General features: G+C 44.6%; 2 protein-coding genes across 7 annotated transcripts in view; both read right to left on the bottom strand.

The window, feature by feature from the left end:
• The window catches only part of LYPD1 (LY6/PLAUR domain containing 1), a 68537-nt gene extending 51302 nt beyond the window's left edge, over positions 1-17235 (bottom strand). Inside the window, exons 1-3 of one of the 2 annotated variants that reach the window (XM_061439610.1) lie at positions 17065-17235; positions 16908-16937; positions 15466-15603 (exon numbers count right to left, since the gene is read on the bottom strand). In XM_061439610.1, coding sequence (XP_061295594.1) covers positions 15466-15603; positions 16908-16937; positions 17065-17134 — 238 coding nt within the window. In that variant the 5' untranslated portion in view covers positions 17135-17235. Of the gene's footprint in view, positions 1-15465; positions 15604-16907 lie in introns of both variants that reach the window. The other variant, XM_061439603.1, reaches the window with a different exon arrangement.
• A 412-nt stretch (positions 17236-17647) lies between these two features.
• NCKAP5 (NCK associated protein 5) overlaps positions 17648-20942 on the bottom strand; it is a 1114793-nt gene continuing 1111498 nt past the window's right edge. For 4 of the 5 annotated variants that reach the window (XM_061439562.1, XM_061439566.1, XM_061439574.1 and 1 more), the window contains one exon: positions 17648-20247. In XM_061439562.1, the coding sequence (XP_061295546.1) occupies positions 19966-20247 (282 nt within the window). In that variant the 3' untranslated portion in view covers positions 17648-19965. The remainder of the gene's footprint in view (positions 20248-20942) is intronic. The other variant, XM_061439579.1, reaches the window with a different exon arrangement.

Below are 20942 nucleotides of genomic sequence, written 5' to 3'. Positions count from 1 at the left end.
AGAGAAGGAAATAATGCCATCTGCAGCAACACGGATGGACCTAGAGATGATCAGACTAGTGAAATCAGAAAGAGACAAATCCCATATGACATCACTTATATGTGGAATCTAAAAGGTGACAGAAATGAACCTATTTATGAAACAGACTCACAGACACAGAGAACAGGCTTGTGGCCAAAAGGGAGGCGGCTGGGGAATGGATGGAATGGGAAGTCGGGGTTAGCAGATGTAAACTTTTATATACAGAAGAGACAGATAAATAACAAAGTCCAACTGTAGACCACAGAGAATTATATTCAATATCCTCTGATAAACCATAATGGAAAAGAATATTTAAAAAGGAATGTATATATGTTTAAAAAAGAGAAGAGACAAACACAAAATGGAATATTACCAGCCGTTAAAAAGAATGAAATAATACTACTTTTTGGCAACATGGATGGAACTAGAGATTTATCATACTAAGTGAAGTAAGTTATAGAGAGGCAAGTACCATAATGACATCACTTATATGTGGAAATCTAAAAACCAGTACAAATGAACTTATTTACAAAACAGAAACAGACTCACCGACAGAAAACAAAGTTATGATTACCAAAGGGGAAGGGGAGAGGGATAAATTGGGAGCATGGGATTAACAGATGCGTACTACTATATATAAACCAGGATTTACTGCATAGCACAGGGAACTAGATCAATATCTTGTAATAAAGTATAACGGAAAATAGTTGAAAAAAGAATACACACACACATGTATACAACCGAATGACTTTGCTGTATTCCTGAAATTAACACAATCAACTGTATTTCAATGAAAAAGGAAACTGTTAAGATCACAAAAGACAAAGAAAGGATGAGGAACTGGTAACTGAGATTAGAGGAGAATATGGAGACATGACCATGAAATGCAAAGTGGGATCCTAGAGAGGACATTGGAATAGAAAAAGGAAAAATGAATGGAATCCAATACTAACCGTGGTTGAATTAATAGTATGGCACCAATGTTAATTTCTTAGTTTTGATCATGGTATCATGGTGATGCCAGTTATTATTATTAGCAGAAGCTGGGCAAATGGTATATGGAAACCCTCTACTACTTTGGCAGCCTTTCTACAAGTCTCAAATTATTTCAAAATAGAAAGTTTTCATAGAAGATACTAGTATGGATGAGGGAGAAGTCTATATCATTTTTCTATGTTCTACCCAAACAAATGCTTCAGTGAAACATGACTGACCACTGTTCATGCTGATAACCAATACAGTGAGTGTGTATATCTATGTAGGTGACAGATGTGGCCCCAAATATCTGTGTTCTTTGATTACTTCCTTCCCACCTCAAAGACCTTGATGGCTCCAGAAATGACTATTTTTCAGTGTGATGGGCTTGAGGGAAGACTACTGGTGGGGGTAGGGGGGTGGTTGGGGGGGTGGTTTTCCTTCTATTCCAACATTCCCTCAATTGGTGCAAATCCTGGCTTCCCTAGACCTCAAATCTCTTTTCCCCAAAGGAGGCAGAATGACATAGCTGACCAGTTAACTTAGGAAGAATAAACCGGGCACATGCTGCTCATCCTCTTCCTTGTCCCTCATAGCAAATAGGTGTTCTGCCCTGCTCCCCAGGGCAAGAAACTTCCCTCCCTGGCTTTGTTTGACTGGGTAAACCAGCTAATTTGAAGAAGCTAATTTAGAAACCTGTTTGACTTTTGCCCCAAAGCTAGTGTCTCCAACCTAGTCTTTCTTGGTAACAATGGTGATGTTTTGGGCCTTCTTTGCCTAGTTCCTTTATTTCTCAGTTTGCTCAGAACCTGGGTAAGAAAGAAGGCTGATAACCCTTGGGCGCCCTCTAAACCCCACCAGGTTCTATCTGACCCAGTTTACATAGTGTTCTAGAACTTAACTCTACAGTGATTCTCTGCAGGATGGGGAAGTACTTTCCAACTCATCTTCTGCTCCAAATAGCTTCTGGACCTTGAGAATCAGAAACAAAAACCACTTAACATTGCTTTTGTTGAGTGAGTCGAGCTGAATGGATCCTCTTCACCTCCACACACATATACTGATACATGCAATTGTGGGGAGTCCCAGAGAGTGTGGGACTACAGTTCTACTATGACCTACTTGCTATAAGCATGCTTTCAAACCACATGAGTTAGTTTCCTAATTTTCTCACTTTAGTCTCTGCCCCAATGTAAAGCATGCATCTTCTCTTCTCTATGGACTATCATTCATGCATCTTTTCCTCTGCTCTCTTTGCTGGTACAGAGATGGAAATTCCTAAAGACAGCCTTTAATAGCCCATTACTTTTCACCCCATGTTATATAATTTAGTTTTAAAGTCGAACTTCAATGGCAAACTGCTGCTTGTGTGAATGCCCATCTGGGAGTAAGACTAATCTTCCCCTACTCGAAAAATAACCAACACTTACTGCACTGGAGTTATGATTACATTACAATAAATATTCCATGCAGGACTAGGAACAGCTCCTCAAAGAAAAATGCTTGGAAACGGGTAATTGGAATGAACTATATGCATTTTCAGTGAGTTTTGAAAGAAACTGGGAGAAAAAAGATCTTCGATTTGTTCTCAAGTATTTTTTTTTTTTCCCTTAAAGAATACCATGCAAGAAAGTTTGATAGTCTGCATTCTAATGGGGACATCTTGGGAAGAAGAGGCTCATCCATATGAACTTGTGCCTCGTTACTGCCATGATGGGCACCATTCATCAGACATAAAGGCAGGAGGAGAGCTGGGAGGTAGACTTTTCCTGGACAGCTCTGTATTCTGACTCCTAAGTACTTTTCCTTTGCTGTGGATGTGAATATTTTAAAATCCAAAGAAGCCACCCTCCACTGGAGCTGCAGATTACCACAGGAACCAAACAAGAATGCTAACAGTCCATTTTTTAAAGGCCTAAAAGAAAGAGAAAGTGACAAAGTCTGCACGGTACATCCGTCCTGATGCCCAGGCATCCTCCCATCCTGGGCTAGTTGGTGGAACCAGAAATTGAGGGGAGCCCCAAAGCACCCCTCTGACCCCCAAGAGTAAAAACAAATGTGTCTGTTTGAACAACAGCCAACAACAACAGTTGTCAAGAAAACAGACGTGAAACAAGATAACGCAAGGACCTTCTTTTTCCTCATAATAGGATGCGTTAACTTCATTATTCAGAAGCCTTTGATTTTGTTGTTGAGTTTAATTTTCAAGGCTGTTAACCACTGATGCCAACTTAATTATGGCACGCAAGCAACCCACCCATAATGTATGATGCCAATTGTTAGTTTTACTTGAGTCTCGCATTAGATGTGGACTTCTCTGCTCATTTATAACTTTCTGAGCCAGGGAGGCTTCTGCAGACACTTGCTTTTCCTCAGCTGGTATCTCTGTTCCCCAGTTTGCCTGGGGGTGGGGTTGAGGGAACAGATCTTTATGACTCACTATCCCAGTGTCAACAGTGCCTTCAAGGATTTATGAAACCATACTCTTGCATTTTTAACCTTGAACTCCTTCCGATTATTGTTCTCAAAGGGCAACATTAACATCAAGGGGCCCAAAGATTAATAATCAGTTTTGTGCATACAGATTTACCCAAATTAGGAACAACAGAGTCCTTGGAGGCAAAATGGCTCTAGGTGCAATGATTCAAGAACATCGAAGCATTTAACCCAAGGCACCCTTGTATTTTTTGCCATGAAACACCATTCTCTCCTGTGGAAATATCCTCACACTAAAATTTACACTCTTCTATCTCATCATTCAGTGAACCAAAATTCTGAAATGTCACACACAGCTTGAACAAAAAGTCAGGACATCATTTGCTAGCACATGTGCTCTTTTCCTTTTCCAAATTGTGACAGGTGGGGACTTCCCCGGTGGTCCAGTGGTTAAGACTGTGCACATCCGATGTAGGGGCACAGGCTCGATCTTTGGCCTGGGAACCAAGATTCTGCATACCACAAGGCACAGCGCCCCCCCCCCCCCCCGCCAAAAAATGTGACAGTGATTCATGAATGGAGGTCCTTTGATAATGCATTTCAATGTTTGTTTTAGGCAAGAGAGTGAGTAACGTTAAGGAGAGTGCCTTCAATGATTTATGAAGCTGGGCTCTTGCATTTTTAACCTTGAAGTCCTTCTGATTATTGTTCTCAAAGGGCAACATTAACATCATGGAGCCCAAAGATTTCAGGCATACAGATATACTCAAATTAGGAACAAGAGTCCTTGGGGGCAAAATGGCTCCGGTGGGGGGTGGGGCGGCACTGGAAGCACTGTGCTTGATTCTTTCCAATTTTGTGCAAGGATTCTTCAAAAAGTGATTTGGCAGACACTGACAGTTGTCCACCCATAACCACCTGCTACTTTCTTCCTTTACAACAAATAATGGCCACAAGACAACATTCAGATCAATGAAAGATAAGGAGAAGTATCTCCGAGGGACACTGAAAAGAGAGATTTTGCTTTCTTGGTAAAAGGAGAAGCTGAAGATAAAAGCTCCTTGGTGCTATCCCTTTCCTTTAATTGAATACAAGCAGCCACTTTGTGATCAAGAGCCAATTAGCCTATGGACAGAAAACCAGCTCTTAGGAAAATGGAGATAACCTTTGATGTCTTTGATGACATTAGTGAGTTGTGGAAACAACCCCAGGACAGCCTACTTCTAGACAATCTTGTTAGGCAAACAATATGTACTTTTATGGGGCTTATGTCTCTGTTATCTGTCACTGAAGACATTCTTAAGTGGCATAGAAAGTGAGGTCCAGGTGGAGGTAAGAACTAAAGGAATCTGGCAACAGCAGTGGCTGATTAATGCTCTTTTGAAACCATGACCTATAGGCAAACAAGAGGAGTAGACCAAAATGCTTTCTTAATACATGAAGCTATTGCAGTCAGAACTTCCTCAAGCTTCAACATAAGAATGGCATCCGGGTTTTATGACAATGATATTAATGATATTGAATAAACAGGGCAAGAACACAAACAATTAGTTCTTAGAGCCAAGTTAAATAATTTAAGTGCAGGATAGACCACAGGAGAGCAAAAACATAGTCTTTTTTTCCTGCTTCCCTCTGTGGCTTAATTTTCTGAAATTAAATGGTTTAGAAGTACATCCCGCAGCTGGAAGTCTGGATTATCTCTGTCTTGTGGGACATCTTCACATGTATTTTCAATTTGCATCTCCTGTATGGGAGAGGCCTGGTGGGAACAGAGGTTTGTTGGGGGAATATGACTACGTGGGAGGATTGGTTTTCTTCCTAAGGGAGTTCATAACCAAGGTGGATCTCGATGTGCTGGAGTTCCACATAGCTCACACCTCCAACTGATGGAATTGGCTGGATGGTCACCTGTCCCCAGCTGGCTTGACTACCAAGTTAGCTGAATGTTGTAGGAGTTGGGGTGTGTGGTTTCCAGAAAACATTCTTATTCAAAGCATGGCCAGATCAGACTTAAAAGCTGACACCCAAGAAAAACTGGGGTGCACTGCACTTCAGAGCTGTTTCTTATGTGCCATTAATGGGCATGTAGACCATTTCAAGTGTAACGAAAAAGCCAATAGTACACTCAACTTTGTTCTTTTCTTCTTATGATAGAGATTTAAGCCCCCTCATTTTTGGTATAATACTTCTAAAATACCAATAGATTATTTATTTTAGCTTGAAACATGATTTTTCAAGCATACTTATTTAGCAAATATTTCTGGGGTGTCTACATAGCAGTGAGTGAGTGGCAGTGAGTGAGTGGCAGTGTCTGTGTGTGAAAGGAGACAGGGAGAAGGCAGGGGGAGAAAGAGAGAGGCAGAGGGAAAGGAAGAGGTGGGTACTGTGCTCGGGAGCTCCGGGTGCAGGAATGAGCACCAGACATGGAAGCTAGTGAACGAAGCTACAATCCAATTCTATTAGGAAAAGATACTCTAAAATCCTAAAGGATCCAGTGCCATGCAAACTGCTGGCTGGAGATTGTCAGAGCATCCCTCTGTCATCCTCCTTTCATCACCAAGGTCAATGCAAGAAGCGCAGGCACAGGTAAGCAGGGCCCCATTGGCTTGTACACACAGACCCAGGTTTTACAACCAAGTTGGTTTAGTCTCTCTGGCTCTTAACCTGCTCTTATGTAAAACATCTGCTTCTGACTTGCTTTCTTCTTTTTTCCCTTCCAACAGCCTGGGACAGGCTGAGAAGAATGATGTTCAGCCTTTTCAAAGAAAGTCAGCGAACTCTTCCCTCTCTGGGTGTGGGCCCCACCCGCTCACAGCCTTTCCTTCTGAAGCCACGGAAATTCTCAAAAGAATCTCACAGCTGGCTTTGAAGCCAAGATCCACTTGGATGGTCTCATGGGGTGGACAACTAGTCAACCTGCCCACCTCTTGCTATTTCTGTACTGGTTTTCTGAAGTTATGGGAAACCCGAGTGGTTTGCTAGCTTTTACATAAGTGACAAAACAGTACAGGATACCCATCACCCAGCATCACTTTCAATACACCTGCTCATGCCGGTGCTCTTTGAAGCAGCCTCAGCGCTGCTCTGAAGCTGCTATGAGGCTGCTCTGCACATTCATATTCAGGGCAAGTACGGTGTGCATGGACCACAGTGGGCTGAGGGCCACACTGGCTACCACACGCCCCGGCACTCTTTCTACCAATCTTCCGCTTTCGCCAACAAGTCCAAGAAATAGAAAAACATAAAAAGCTATTGTCCATGTCCAGTGAGAAATGAAATGCACTGGACCAAGTATCACAACTTCCTTAAAATAATACAACACTTCATCATTTTCATGTCTGGATCCCTCTCCTGGTTTTTGTAGTCATAAAGCTCACAATCAACGTCATGAACCATCACTGCTTTATTCTACTTAAATACACTGTTGGGGGCGGGGGGAAGCAATTGCTTATAAACTCTTTATGGTTTCACCTTATTGAAAGCACTTAATTCAGTTCATCTACTGCACTGCTTTGGATTGTTGCAAGCAATCAGAACATTGGAAGCCATTTATTAATTAGGGAACATGTAGTATAATTCTGGCTTGTGAAAACAGTTCCTGAACCACAATGTTGCCATGGCCCAAAATGTACCATGGATAGAAGGAATTAGGAACATATATCATAATTCTTTTGTTTACTGCAGCCTGACTCATCACAGATTTGATTGAAGCCCCTATGTTATTGATATGGCCTTTTGTAAAATGCCCAGTGTAGGAGGAAATACATTGTCCTCTACCAGCAATTCTCTTAGCCCCAAAAGACAATCCCTGTACCACTAGGCAAGGAAGTATTCAGCTTAGTCTCAGAGAAGGAAATAACAGAAGAAACTTACACCTTCTAAAGGGGTAAACAGTTATGTCTACCAAATCATCAGTGATTTGGTATGGGGGAAAAAATGGCTAGATTTGCACATGTTTACGGAGTACGCGTGGTAGATGATAAAACCACACCAGAATTGTGTCTCCTTAGCCAAAATCTCTCCCCAGAATGCTTCTCCCCCTGCTCTACCCATGGGCCTTCTCAAAGAAAGAACGAGGAGCTGGACTGATCAAACTCTTTAGGCAGGCCCTCAGAAAAGGAAACTTTCTGTGCCCCGGTAACCTCTTCTCTGAGATTATAAATGAAGATCTCTTCTAGCTTAAGTGGTGCAGGATGCTTGAGGGCTGTGGTCTATGGAGGATGCCAGATGTTGGGATGGGCAGCTGAGATCACGGATAAGAGCTTCTAGTATCAGTGATAGCCCACCCAGATCCCTGAGGATTCTTGTGGCTAACAAATTAATTCAAGGCAAAAAGGGAAGAGGGTGGCAGAGAATGAGATGGCATCACCAACCAATGGAAATGAATCTGAGCAAACTCCAGGAAATACTGAAGGACAGGGAAGCCTGGTGTAGGGTAACAGAGAGTCAGACAAGGACACGACTGAGGACTGAGGACTGAACAACAGCAGGGAAAAGTCAATTAACCGTTTAACAAATGGTAATGGATGTGGAGGCAATGGATGGGGAGCCCAGTGCTGAGCACAGAGCAGATTCTTGATGATTATGAATTCCTTTGTCCTGTGGCTTCCTGAGACAGCTTGCTCTTAGCACAGGTTTTTAGTTCAACGTAGCAATTGGGCGAATTAGCCTGTGGAATTCCAGGTTCACAGTCATGCCCTCTCCTACCCCATCTCACCCCACCCCATTCTATAGTTTAGAACTTGCCAAGCCTGAGCTTTCCTTTTGACCTCTGCAAAGCAAGAGGAAAAGTGCACTTCAAAAGGGGGTGTGAAATGGATGAACCTTGAAAACATTATTCTAAATGAAAGAAGCAATCATAGAAAAACACAGATTGTGTGAATCCATTTATGTGAAATGTCCAGAATAGGCAAATCAGAGAGACAGAGAGTAGATTAGTTCTCAGATTAGTGACAGCTAAAGGGTACAGGGTTTCTTTTCGGGCTGATGAAAATGTTCTGGAATTAGATATATATCTGGAATTAGACTATTTTTACAACTTGTGAATATACTAAAAACAATCAATTTTATGTGCTAAAACAGGGATCCCCAATCTCTGGGATCTAATGTCTGATGTTCTATGGTGGAGCTGATATAATAATAATAGAACTAAAGTGCACAATAGAAGTAATGCACTGGAATCATCCTGAAACCACCACCCCCCACCCTGGTCTGTGGAAAAGTTGTCTGCCACAAAATCGGTCCCTGACGACAAAAAGGCTGGGGACTGCAGCTCTAAAAGGATGAATTTTATGATACATAAATTATATCTCAAGAAAATTGTAATGAAAAATACAAAAAGAAAAACAAATGACATTAGAATGATTGAAAAAAAAATCCCAGGGAAGGGAAGGACTTGAATTTCAGTCCCACCGGCTGTGTGGTCCTGAGCAAACTGCTGAATCTCTCTGCATCTCAGATCCACCAACCATCAGGTGAATATATTATCTCACTGTGGACCTTCCAGGCTAATTGTGAGGATCCCATTTTAAGGAGTTAAGGGTTAAATGCAAGGACTCCTTCAGTCCGAGAAAGTGTGTGTAGAGTTGTCAGGTTATCTGGGCCAGCCTTCAGAGGTAGCTATGGAGAGTGAAGCAACTCCTGGTGAGAATTCCTGCAGGTTTCCACCTTTAGAATTGGTACCTTAAGGTGACTAGACTGCCAGCATTCCTCACTGCCTTTCTGTATCTCATAAGAAGCCGGGTGCCTTGTTTTGATGTATAACAGGGGAGGAAGCTAAGCCCCTGGGACATGCAGTAGCTGAGTAACCTCTTCAAAGTTCCTGGGAAGCCTGGCACATGGTTGTTCGCTCCCTACCAGAGAGAGATCCCCTTTTCACGCAACAGCTGACAACAGAGGTTGGGGTGTGGACTACTTCTGCACAGTGTGCTAATAAACCTTGGCCAGGTTTGAGCATTAGAATCTAAGTCAGTCATCGAACAAGAACAAAAGAGAGAGAAAGGGAGGGGGAGAGAAAAGGGTAGGAGGAGGGAGGGGGAAGGCGGGCAAGAAGGAAAGAAGGCAGGAAGGGGAGAAGGAAAAAGAAAACAGGCTGTAAATTCAGATCTTTTTATTTCAGGAATATAGAAGGGAAGCAGATTTCCGAGTTCAAAGCAAACAGTGGGTTTTGTTTTCATAGTGCGTTTCATTTTTCACTTGGGAGAGAAAGCCCAGCTTTGAAGCTTCTCTGTTTAAACTCATTAGGAAAACCATCAATGATGGAAGCTTTCATGAGATCATAGTGGGAGGAATTAGTGCCATGGGAGAGCTGGATCAATCCTCAAATGTTTCATCTACGGAGATGGGAGGTCAGCCCTGGCTGCTTGTTCAGCTAGAAAGTTAACATAAACAAATGCTTTACTTACTGGAGAGTCCAAGGGACTGAAGACATCTGATATTCACTCTCTGAAGACCTCCTCAGAAGTCTGCTATGCCTGCCACATGAAAGAGATGGATGCATCTCGAGAACTTAAGTGAACAACCAGAATGGCAAAGTGTTTTGCCTTGGAGAAAAAGGTGTTCTTTCAGGGTCCCGCTGGGAAAGAGGCAGCAATATTGACATTCACCACACAGAATCTTTCCCCACATAATTCATACCTTCATTGAGGTTGACATAGAAACCTTTTTAGCAGGGCCAATGTTAATGTACAAGGATATCTTTTTTGACATCTGAATCTTTTTTATTTTAAACTTTTTTAACCTGTTGCGGTCTCCTTGGCAAAGTTAAAATATGGTGATTTTTTACATTTCTGTTCTCTACTCTTGGAGTGGATTCCATAACCATCTCAAAATGGATTTGAGGGTGAGAAAGTAAGGGCTGCAGGTGGGATGTTCAAAAGGTAGAGGATATGAGAGAATGAGTAAAAGAAAAAGATACAGAGTAGACAGGGGGCACTGGAAAATTGACAGACATCACCGGTTCTCTGAACAAAGATGTTCTGGGGCAAAAAAAGTTAGAAAATACCTCTGTGCCTACAATATAACACAGGTTAAGCGTTTATGACTTAAACAGCTATAAAGAAGGAGGATGCATATTTTCACCTCTTCTCACAAAAATTAGGATTGTGTGCAGAGATATATAGGGAAAATTTTAGATATATGCATATACATATATATGCCATGTGTGTGCACCTTAAATAAAAGAATCCAGGTATAAAGGGACTGGGATATAATACTGGTTGGCAAAACTGACCCTTCCTTCCTGCCAAGCTCACTGTAGCCTGTCATTTTCAATCTTAGTGAAATTAAGCAGAGAACACAGGCCATGATTAACTTGTTACTTCTTTCTGCTAAGAGTGGATGACTGTTTCAGAGACCCCTAGGTCCTCCCTTGCTATCCCTTTTTAGTTCATGAGAAAATAAGGGATTAAAGTAATCTATCTAAGGCATGAAGCCATCCTCGTCCAATTTAATGAGCAACTAACTAATCCAAAAGGAAAATAGTCATTACTTATACAGCCATAATGTACATGCAACATGGCATATAAATCAGTAACTCATGTATCGCAAAACAGACAAATAGATGAATGCCTGTTGCAAAGGATGGGTGAAGAGATCGATTAGGTTACTGATTCCGCCCATGAACTTTCTCTCAATACACTGCATTTAACTTTTAAATAAGGTTTAGGAGAACCTGTAACATTTTGCTCACTGACAGAGCTATATTTTACAAAGGGCAGAAATTGGCTAGTCTATAAAAATTAAATTATACCCCTTTCACTGTATCTAGTCAAGAGGAAAAACTCTAATTACAAGATTGTACTGTCAAACAAATGCAAATTCACATTCTTTATACTCTGGTTTCAAAATTCATGGGCGGGGGGCTTCTATTCTGAAGTGAAAATCAATATTTGAAATATTTTATGGAGTGCAGTGATAAGCCAGAGCAAGAGAAATGTCATTATCAAGGGTGGCGCCTTAAGTAGACACTAACTCATTAAGTGCAGAGCTGGAGAGAACAAGTCATTTATTATGCAAACATTTAAATATCAATTAGTAAGGACAATGAAAGGAGCCTTCCCCTCCCCATAATCCAAGCCTTATTTCTCGATGACTGGCCAAGGGGGGAAAAAAGCAGAAAACTCTCTCAGCCCCCCATAGGAATGCTACTCTGGGGAATGCTGCTGCTGCTAAGTCACTTCAGTCCAACTCTGTGCGATGCCATAGACGGCAGCCCACTAGGCTCCTCTGTCCCTGGGATTCTCCAAGCAAGAATACTGGAGTGGGCTGCCATTTCCTTCTCCACTCTGGGGAATAGGTAAAGGTTAATTTTAAATGTACTTCACACTTGAAAATTCAGTGTACCTGCCTGAAAATTCATAAGAGCTGAGTTTGCAGACTTAATCCAGAAAGGCCTATCTGAGGGCCTGGGCATACTGCACTGCTGGTATTTTTTTTTTTTTTTTTTTGCAAAAAGAATGCCTTTCATTCCTACTTAAAATCAAACTTGCTTGGTGCATTAAAATCTTAGTCCATTTAAAACCCTACTTCTTCTCTACCTATGGAAAATGCCATAGCACTCAGACTTTACAAATCCCAAGTTCGTTCTCCTGTTCTTGCAAAATCCATTTTGTGGATCGTCCACTCAACCCAGTTCACTAAGCCTATTAGGTGAACTTGGTGGGCATGAGAATTGTCTAAGTCTTTAGCACTTTGCCTGAGTTATCTTTGCAGGCAGCCCTGGAGACATATTTTCCTGCGTGAGGGGTTGGCCCAGAATGTTACTGAGCAGATGCCGCTCAGTAACACCTGACTGACAGATATGGACCAGACATCTAATTTCCCTGGCTCTTGTTTTACTCCTCTAATACACAAAAAGGTTGGTCCAGACCAGCAGCTCTCAATTTAGGGGCTGACCCCTGGCCAGCTCCATCACAGACTTCCCTAAAGTGGCCTGTCCAAGGAGGGGTCCAGATGTAAATTTGAACAAAACTCCCAGATTCTGATGCACACCGTCAACTATAAATCAACCACGTATGGTTTACTCCTATCAATATAATTCTTCTATTATATTTACTTATAATCTTTATGCAAATGTAGATTAATTTTTGTGTATGTGCTACAAAAGTTGGTGAACTCTCATTAAAGGAGAAATTTGGGAGGGTGTTGTAGTAGATGGAATAGAAAGCAGATTGCTAGATCCCCCTTTTATGATTTTTCTAATAGATAAGTCAATGTAATTTTTTAAAAACTAAAACAACAAAAACCCTTTCAGTTCCAAAGCACTGAAATTCTTGAAAGGATATGTATCACTGATTAAGCAGAAACGATTCTGACTTCGACACCTAATAGCATCATTGGACAGGTGGGGAGAAGTTGACCCTGCAGTGAAATGAAACGCCCATGGGTAGTAGCCTGGGAAACGGGAGCCTCATAAGAGGACTCTCAGATTTCAGGTGATATCCCCACATAAGGCACAAAGAAAGAACCTGCACATGCCGTGTACAACAGAAATCAGCTGTTGCTACACTGATGAGTACACTAAGCTGTGTTCACTTAACAATCAATTTTCAGGTTGGCTCTCTCGCCCTGCCAACAAGGGTAGAGTTAATCACCACTTAAACAGATTGGTCTCTAATACCACATGATGAAAATGGAAATGCCTTAGACATTTCAGTCCACTCCCTCTCCTATGCCCACCCCACCTTCAACTTCAAACACAGAAGTGTATGTTTGGCTGATTTCTATTGAATTCAGGATACTCCGTGCACACAGCTTGCTTCCTTCCCCTAACCAGTTCCTTTGAGCCCATCAACGGTGTCTGTGTCTCACACCTCACAATTGAGTTTGCCTTATCTCTCTCGTGTCTGTCACTCTCTAGCCTATGACATGTGGCCAGAGGAACATGGTTTGAAGATACACAGCACCCACTTTGATTGAGCTAATAGCAACTTCAGGTCAGGTGCTGACTGTGCTCAGTTTCTCGGTAGAGAAGCTAGGCATTATCATGCCAGTGATACCTTTTTAAACAAAACAAAACAAAACAAAAATCAGTGCAGGGTAGAGAGAGGGAAGCCAGATGAAAAACTGAACACTTGAAAATTCCATTTTCAAAGTGCATCTTCAAAGTACACTTTGAAAAAGCAAAAAATATCTCTCAGGAAGCCACCTCTTCTGACTGCAATTTGGTTCATAGCTTTGCCTCTCCTTGTGACAATCATATCCCAGGTTATGAAACAAGATCCCCAGGTAAGCAGTGACCTGGAGGATGACGAGGAAGTTCCATATCCCCCTTTCTGTCTGCCTCTAAACTACTGCCAGGAAGAAAGCTACAAATATTTGAGAGTTGCAATAAAGTGTTCAGAGTGATTCTGATGAAAATCACAGCAGTTCCTCTGGTGGAAGGGCAGTCTGTTTTTGCTCAGATTAAATTCTCAGGAATGAAATACAAGCAGACAAGAAACATCTCACCAGAATCACCCATGTCAATCTTAGCTAAAGAACCATCACTAAGTTTTGTTTGGCTTTTTTAACAGCCTGCATCCCATATGGCACCCCACTCCAGTACTCTTGCCTGGAAAATCCCATGGACGGAGGAGGCTGGTGGGCTGCAATCCATGGGGTCGCTAAGAGTCAGACACAACTGAGTGACTTCACTTTCACTTTCATGCATTGGAGAAGGAAATGGCAACCCACTCCAGTGTTCTTGCCTGGAGAATCCCAGGGAAGGGGGAGCCTGGTGGGCTGCTGTCTGTGGGGTCGCACAGAGTTGGACACGACTGAAGCGACTTAGCAGCAGCAGCAGGAGCATCCCATATAACCACACAATGCATGTTGCTTTCTTTGAGAAGTTATTTTTGAGAGCAATTACGTTTCCAGTTTCCTAGAAGAATGATTCTGGTGGAAAGAATCCACACCTAGACTGATCATAATCTAAACGAACAGCCTTGAAAGTCACACACACACACACCCCACCTCACAGTACAGTGACTAGCTAGTGCCTTCCCACGTAACTAAGCGGCAAGCCACAAGGTGCAGCCAGACCCTTCTCTGAGAAGAAAACAACATTCCCAAAGTTGTTTTTCCCAAAATGCTGGCTTTAAAACTTGAGCCTTTGCATGAATCTGCTACCGGATTAAAGGACTCACTTAACCCTTCACCAGGCTCCATGGGCAGTGCAGTCCAGCCAGCTAAACAGAAGCTGGGCTTGGGTTCACTGAATATTATTCATCTATCATTTCAACATCTTTAAAATGATAAAATCTATATTTGTTGATTTGACCTTGGAAATGAAACCCTAGTTCACCAAGTTCCCCAAAGTTCCAGTTGTACTTTAAGGGGAGATTTTGACTTCTGAAAAGACTCCTGAGAGGGGCCAGGAGCTCCTGCTCAGTGAGAAGACTCTGCAGGAAATGAAGGAGGTTTGCTGCTAGCAAGACCCACCTCCCCTTCTTTCTCCACCTGGCCGGTGCCCAGGCCCTCTGTCAGCCTGCCAGCAGCTAAGCCTGTGGGACTGGAAACTACATTCCTTTGAAAGATCTTGGCAATTTGTGCCTGGAATTTGATGCATTAGTTCTAAAATTAAATAAAGATCCTGTAGTGTTCTTCAAAGAAATATGGCATGGCTCTCTGACAAAACACATTTTTCAAGTGCTGACCTCTGGGAACTTCAACTAGCTTCATATTTCAGGCTGACACTGCTCACAGGCTACTGTCTAGTTGCCCAAACAGGGCTGGTTATCCATATATTTTCCAGCCTCCCGATCAGCTTTTAGCAGAGGAAGGTGAGGGGAGTAAATAAAAAGAGGAGCGCCATTCATTTAAATGCACATCCCCCTCCCAGTTCCTTGGGGAGAAGCCCTGGTAATTAACTCTAATGAGATTAAAGTAACTTGGAACTCTTCATCTTCCCAGCACTGTAAAAGTAAATCCGCGATAAACCAGTGTGTGCATAATATCCAAGTCAATCTTTTCCTGTAATGCAATGGCCCCTCACTTCCACCTAGGCCCAGGCTGGAGAGGGGGGGAGGAGGAGGAGGCCTGCCAGCCTCTTACCTGCGCTTTGCTCCATCACTTCTTTCTGACACATGTCTTGAACGTTCACCGTGCAATTCACGATGAACTCGGGGGACGAGCAGTCGTTATTCAGTTGGAATTCTTCACATTGGTAACACTGAATTTGCAACGCAAAGCCTGTGGGACAGACGCAGTCCGGTTCAGACCCAGCTTCACAGAGACCACCCGGGAACCCACCGTCCTCCGACTGGCCCCAGCCAGCGTCGCTTCCGCGCTAGCGCCTGGGGCTCCCAGAAAGGCGGCTGCGGCAGAAGCCAGTAGAGGGCGGCGTGGCCGAGGAAGGTCCTGCGGGATAAAGTGGAATTTTGCTCGCGACCCTTAGACCCTCGCTCCAGAAACAAAGAGCCTATCCGACACCATACCTGGCCATTCCGCACGGAAGTTGGAAGGAGGAACATGCAGCCTGAGAGCGGAGTAGCTCCAGAGACTTGCGTCAGCTCCAGTCTACGCCGAAGATTTGCCTAATTGTTAATTGGTTACAAATGAGTTAATTGCTATTTTGGCACCAGTCGCGATTGCCTTTGCAGACGCATTTTCGGTTTTCTTTTATTTTTGGCGTCGGCATTCTAGCGCTGTGGTTCGCAGGCTCCCTAAGCTGAAGCTCTGGAGGAAGTGCCGCTGCGCCCCAAGTATCCCACCTTTCTTCGGGACGGTTCCCCGAAGCAGCAGGGGTGGCCGTGGCGTGGGAACGTGCCTGCGTTCTTGTGTTTGTGTGGGCGTGCATCCCCGGCCGCTTTCTGCCCCACTTTCGCAGCTCGATTTAGCTAGGGCTCCGGCTCGGGGTCCCAGCTCTGCAGAGCTGGGTTGGAAGTCGGTCTCGTACTGGAGGAAAGGAGTCAGACGTTTCTCACCTCTCTCCGCTCCAGCCTGACTGCTCCGCTCGCATCTACGAGCTGCCTTCCAGACCCAATTCCCCCCGGCTCCCGGGCAAACAAGTCGCGGACCCGGCGCAACCCCTCCCAGCCCCACAGCTGTCGCGCTCCGAGCGCAGCAACCCAACCCGGGCGCGCCCTGGCCACAGGCTGCCCCGCGTGCGGCTCACCTGTCGGCGGCGCCACTCCCACGGGTTGCTAGAGACGCCCGACGACTTGGCAGGTTCGCTGTCTGTCGCCCCAGTTCCCTAGCTGAGACCCCACGCGGCTCGGACCCTGCCTCCTTCCTAGCTTAGCTTCTTTCTACCGCGCAGCCCAACCATCTGCAGCCAGAGTCCCACCAATCCGCCGCTCCCGCCTCTCCTGCGGCGCGGGATTTGGAGACCTTCCCATCTAGCGCCTTTGAACACCCCTCGCCGCAGCCAAACTCCCTCTGGGCCAACCCGGAGCAGCACAGGACCGGAGATGGGCGCCCAGGGAGGCAAAGGGGCCGGCGGGTGGATGGGGTGTGCGCGCCGGGCCGGACAGCTGGCCGCTTCGTTTTCTTACCTTGAAGCAAGAACAATCCGCAAAAAGTTGCTGCGACGCCGAGGACCCACATCCTCCCGGAGCCGCGGGGCCGGGAGCGAGCAGGCGCATCAGAAGCTGCGACCGCGGCGGAGGCTGTCCGGGCCGCAGCGGCTGTGGCTGCCGAGGCTGGTGGGGCCCGCTCTGCTGCCGCCGAGGCGACCGCCGCCGCCGAGAGGAGCCGCAGGTGCCGCCGGCGGCGCCCGCATCGCCCGAGCCGGGGCTCCGGGCTGAGGGGTCGCCGCTCCTCTGACTCGAGCTCCCTGGCGGAGCACGGAGTCTCTGGAGTTGGCGACGGAGAATGAAAGAACTACTGGCGATCCCGAGCACCCAAAAAACTCTCCTGTCTTCTCCCCACCTCCCACTCCAGGCACCACGTGACGGCTGCCGAGTTGGGGTGGGGGTGGTGAGCGGGGAAAGCTGGGACAGTCTTTTCACGTCCCACCCCCTTCCGCTCGCCCTCTCCTCCCGCCTCCGCGCGTCCCCGGGACTGGGACGCCTAGAGAGGTAGAGAGAGCGTGTAGTTTTCCGAGGCCCAGAGGCTGGAGACCAGGGAGCAGCGGGAGGAGGGCGCAGCAGGTGCCGCGGGGATCCGGCGGGCGCAGTCTGCAGGACCTGGGAGGTGAGGTCGGAAGACTGCTTGCCCGTGGCCCTCTGCTTGCAAGGGCGCGCGCGCCCCCCACCCCTTTCCTGCGCCCCGGGGGATGGTAGGCTCCTCCGCCGCAGGGTCTCTCCGGCCTGCGGGACTGGAGCTGCGGGGCCGCGAGGGGCCGGGCGCGCTCCAGTGCGTCTGGCAAAGTTGCACACCTGTAGGCCCTTTAGAGTGTCCCATGAAGCCGCGCCTTCTCTTCTGGTCGTTACCGGGATTGGATTCTACTGCGGCGGGGTGGGCTGGGTGTGGTGGGGTCCGTGACCAGCTCGACGCGCTCTGCACTCGGTTTATCTGCCGCGCGCACCGCTGAAGGGTGCGGTGACGCCGCCCTGGTAGCCTAGCCCAGGAGAGGGCCACCCCGGGAAAACCTAGATGAGCTCCCACTAGAAAGCAAATAGGGGGTGAAGACGGGAGTTTTTCTACTCCATCCCGTTTCTCGAAAAGACCCGGCAGCTACCTTCGGCTTCCCTCCCAGCCACGGGTAATTAGCATATACACCCGCGTCCTCGCGTGTACCTTGCCTTCCCAGCCCAGGACTCGGTTGCTGGCTGAATCCCGCACCTCGATTCCTCCTTTCTCTACCGAGCGATCCACCTGGAGTACTCGAGGGACTACATTTGCCTTCCTGACCACCGAGCCCTGCAGCAGGTGGTACGGGAGCCCGCTGGCCCGCCGGGAGCGCCTTGGAGCCCCCGCCCCCAATCCCGCTCGTTCGCTCTCCCAAGACCCTAGGGAGCATCCACCTCTGTGAAAAGGGCTTCATAAGCTCTGTTCCTCTCCACCTCGGGCCTCCTCTAGGAGGAAGCTCTCTCAGGCCGAAATGCTGATCATTTGTTTGCCTGTCCTGCCAGCAGAGCGGGTCTGGAAATGAGCTTAAAGGGCTTTCTTGTAATTCCTCTGCAGAGATCGTTCCCTATCTGCCTCGGGCCCCCTTTCTCCCTTTGCCCACCTCTTCCTCTCATTTCTAGTTGGTAAACCCCTCAGGGAGATAAAACTGCTTTGACCATTACTGGCTAGTTTGCAGACTCCAATCTTCCTACTGGCTGAATTACTCTTTCTGGAGCCATAGGGCGTTTGCTTATTAGTCTGTCTGTTTCTTCTGGGAACTGTAGCTAGAGCACGTGTGAGATTCAAACAACTAATTGGCTCAAAGGGTCCTTGAATAAGGTTTAAGCTTTCAGTGGGTGCCATTGTGATATGACGTTTATTCAGCAATGAAACAAAAGAATCTTAAAAAGTTTGAAAGACACAATTTTAAGACAACAAAATTCAAATGTAACAAATTGCACAAATTAACCAAATAACACTGATCATACAATACTCTTTAAAGAAACAAGTGTGTACTAAAGTATCCATAGATCCTAAAATATTTGTTATGCCTAGTTTACAAGCTCCTGTACAAAAGCAATTATAAATAGTTCACGTCTAGAAAAAATACACAGTAACCTTTAAAATAGAATTTATCCTTACATATAAACAGACTTTGTAGAAAAAAAGGATATTAAAAGTAAGAATTTTTCATAGCACCAATCATCTTATGTTTTACAAAGTGAACATTGCAAATAGGAATCTGCTTTTATTTATAGATTGATCAGATTTTAATCAAAAGAGCAGGAAGATAAAAATCAACAAATAATGCTGAGAATCACAGAGAACCACTAAGTAGAAGGAGGTGTAAGGAAATGATTGGAGGGAAAATAGAACTACATTGTTTCTGATACATATCACTTCTGATCAGTGTCGCACTTGAGTTCCTTTACAGTTTTCAATAGAAGCAGGATAACACTTCTTACTAGAATCTGAATCTGTCAACAACTTGGAATTTGCACTAGAATTAAAGTTTCTATCAAACTGAGATTATGAGAGGGAGATGACAAGAGCCCTCTGTTTTTCTGGCAGGCCCTGTTTTCATTTTACAGAGTGTACCCACAATCTGAGGACTAGGACAGTGACCTGAACAAAAAGTTGATTTGGAATTTTTAAAAAATATATTATCAACTTCTAAGACTTAGGACATCATTTCAAGAGCATGGCACTGATTCAATTTATTGCTGGCATTTTTTTTTTTTTTTTTTTGCTACAAATATAGTTTCTTTTTCAAGAAAATTTACAACTTCTGTACAAGTATTCAAAAAAAAAGTGCAAAATTAAGACTTCTGTATCCTGGGTGTGTTTACTTTTAATCCTTGTAGAACACAACAAATAGAATCTATCTTTATTGCCCTTTCAGGGAAGTAAGCTCAGTGGGCTGCTGGCTCTGAGTCTGACAGTGTAGGCTCTGGTACTGCAATCATTTATGTGTTGTCATCTCTCCCTGCCCTGCTCCTCCCACCCCTGTTTCTTAAGTGCTCCATTTCCAGCTCACTAAGGGGTGGGGGGGAACGTCCTTTATACATCATTTGAACCCTGACTTGCACAGGAAGAGAAGCTATCATATAAAGAATCACTCAAAGATTCCAGGTGGTCTACCCCAGGTCTCTCAGAGCTACTCAAAGAGGCCTCTTCAGTTTTTTCTTTTTCTTCCTTTTGTCCTTCAACCTTGTTCAGAGAGTTCTTCTCCTTTCCTAGTAAGATCACAGTATTGCCATCATATTTATTGAATGACTCCAGGGAAATTTTGCATAATCTATTCTCAGGATCTTCTCTGGTTTCTTCAACTTGTTTCAATTTCTGCAATAAAAAGAGGAAAATATTAGAAACATATTTCTTTGCAAAATCAAGTTATTCTAGCCAATATTCAATTATTGTTGGTATAAAGCACAATTTAAAAGGATAGAAGGAACCTACAAGTCTTTTAACAAATCTTGTCGTATAATTTAATGTAATAATAAAACCAATTTTAGGGATAAATCAAGACTTTAATCATTTTACTGAGATAAATAGGTCCCAATTTGCAAATCATTTAAGTGCCACTTAATTTCATTTTAAATGGATCCTTCTGAAATTTGTTCAGGTAAAGTGTCTTCTTTTTCTTAAAGTTTCAAACACCTTTCTTTTCCTAAATATTAGTAGTTGTCCTATTTCTAAATATGGATAGGGATTGAATTGCAGCCAGAAATGACAGTTCTACGTTAGAAAAACAAAAGCATACAATCCTTTAAATTGCCACACAATTTAAGTACATGTTAAATTTGTCAGAAGCATTGTCACATGTGTATTTTGTCTGCTCACAAGTCTTATGCTATTGGAAAGAGATCTTGGGTCTGAGGGGACAGATTCTTCAAGGCCCAAGGGCTTAAAAATCATACTAACAGTTCTGCACCCCAGTAACCTCTCCTCCAGGAGGTTCTAGTAAAACCGATTTAAACAGGAGTACTCATAGGCTGTTACTGGTAGTCTCTGGGACTTCATAAAAGTCATATTTG

This window comes from Bos javanicus, chromosome 2 (genome assembly GCF_032452875.1).
Source record: "Bos javanicus breed banteng chromosome 2, ARS-OSU_banteng_1.0, whole genome shotgun sequence".
NCBI classification, from domain to species: Eukaryota; Metazoa; Chordata; class Mammalia; order Artiodactyla; family Bovidae; genus Bos; species Bos javanicus.
This window is presented reverse-complemented; position numbering and strand designations above follow the sequence as displayed.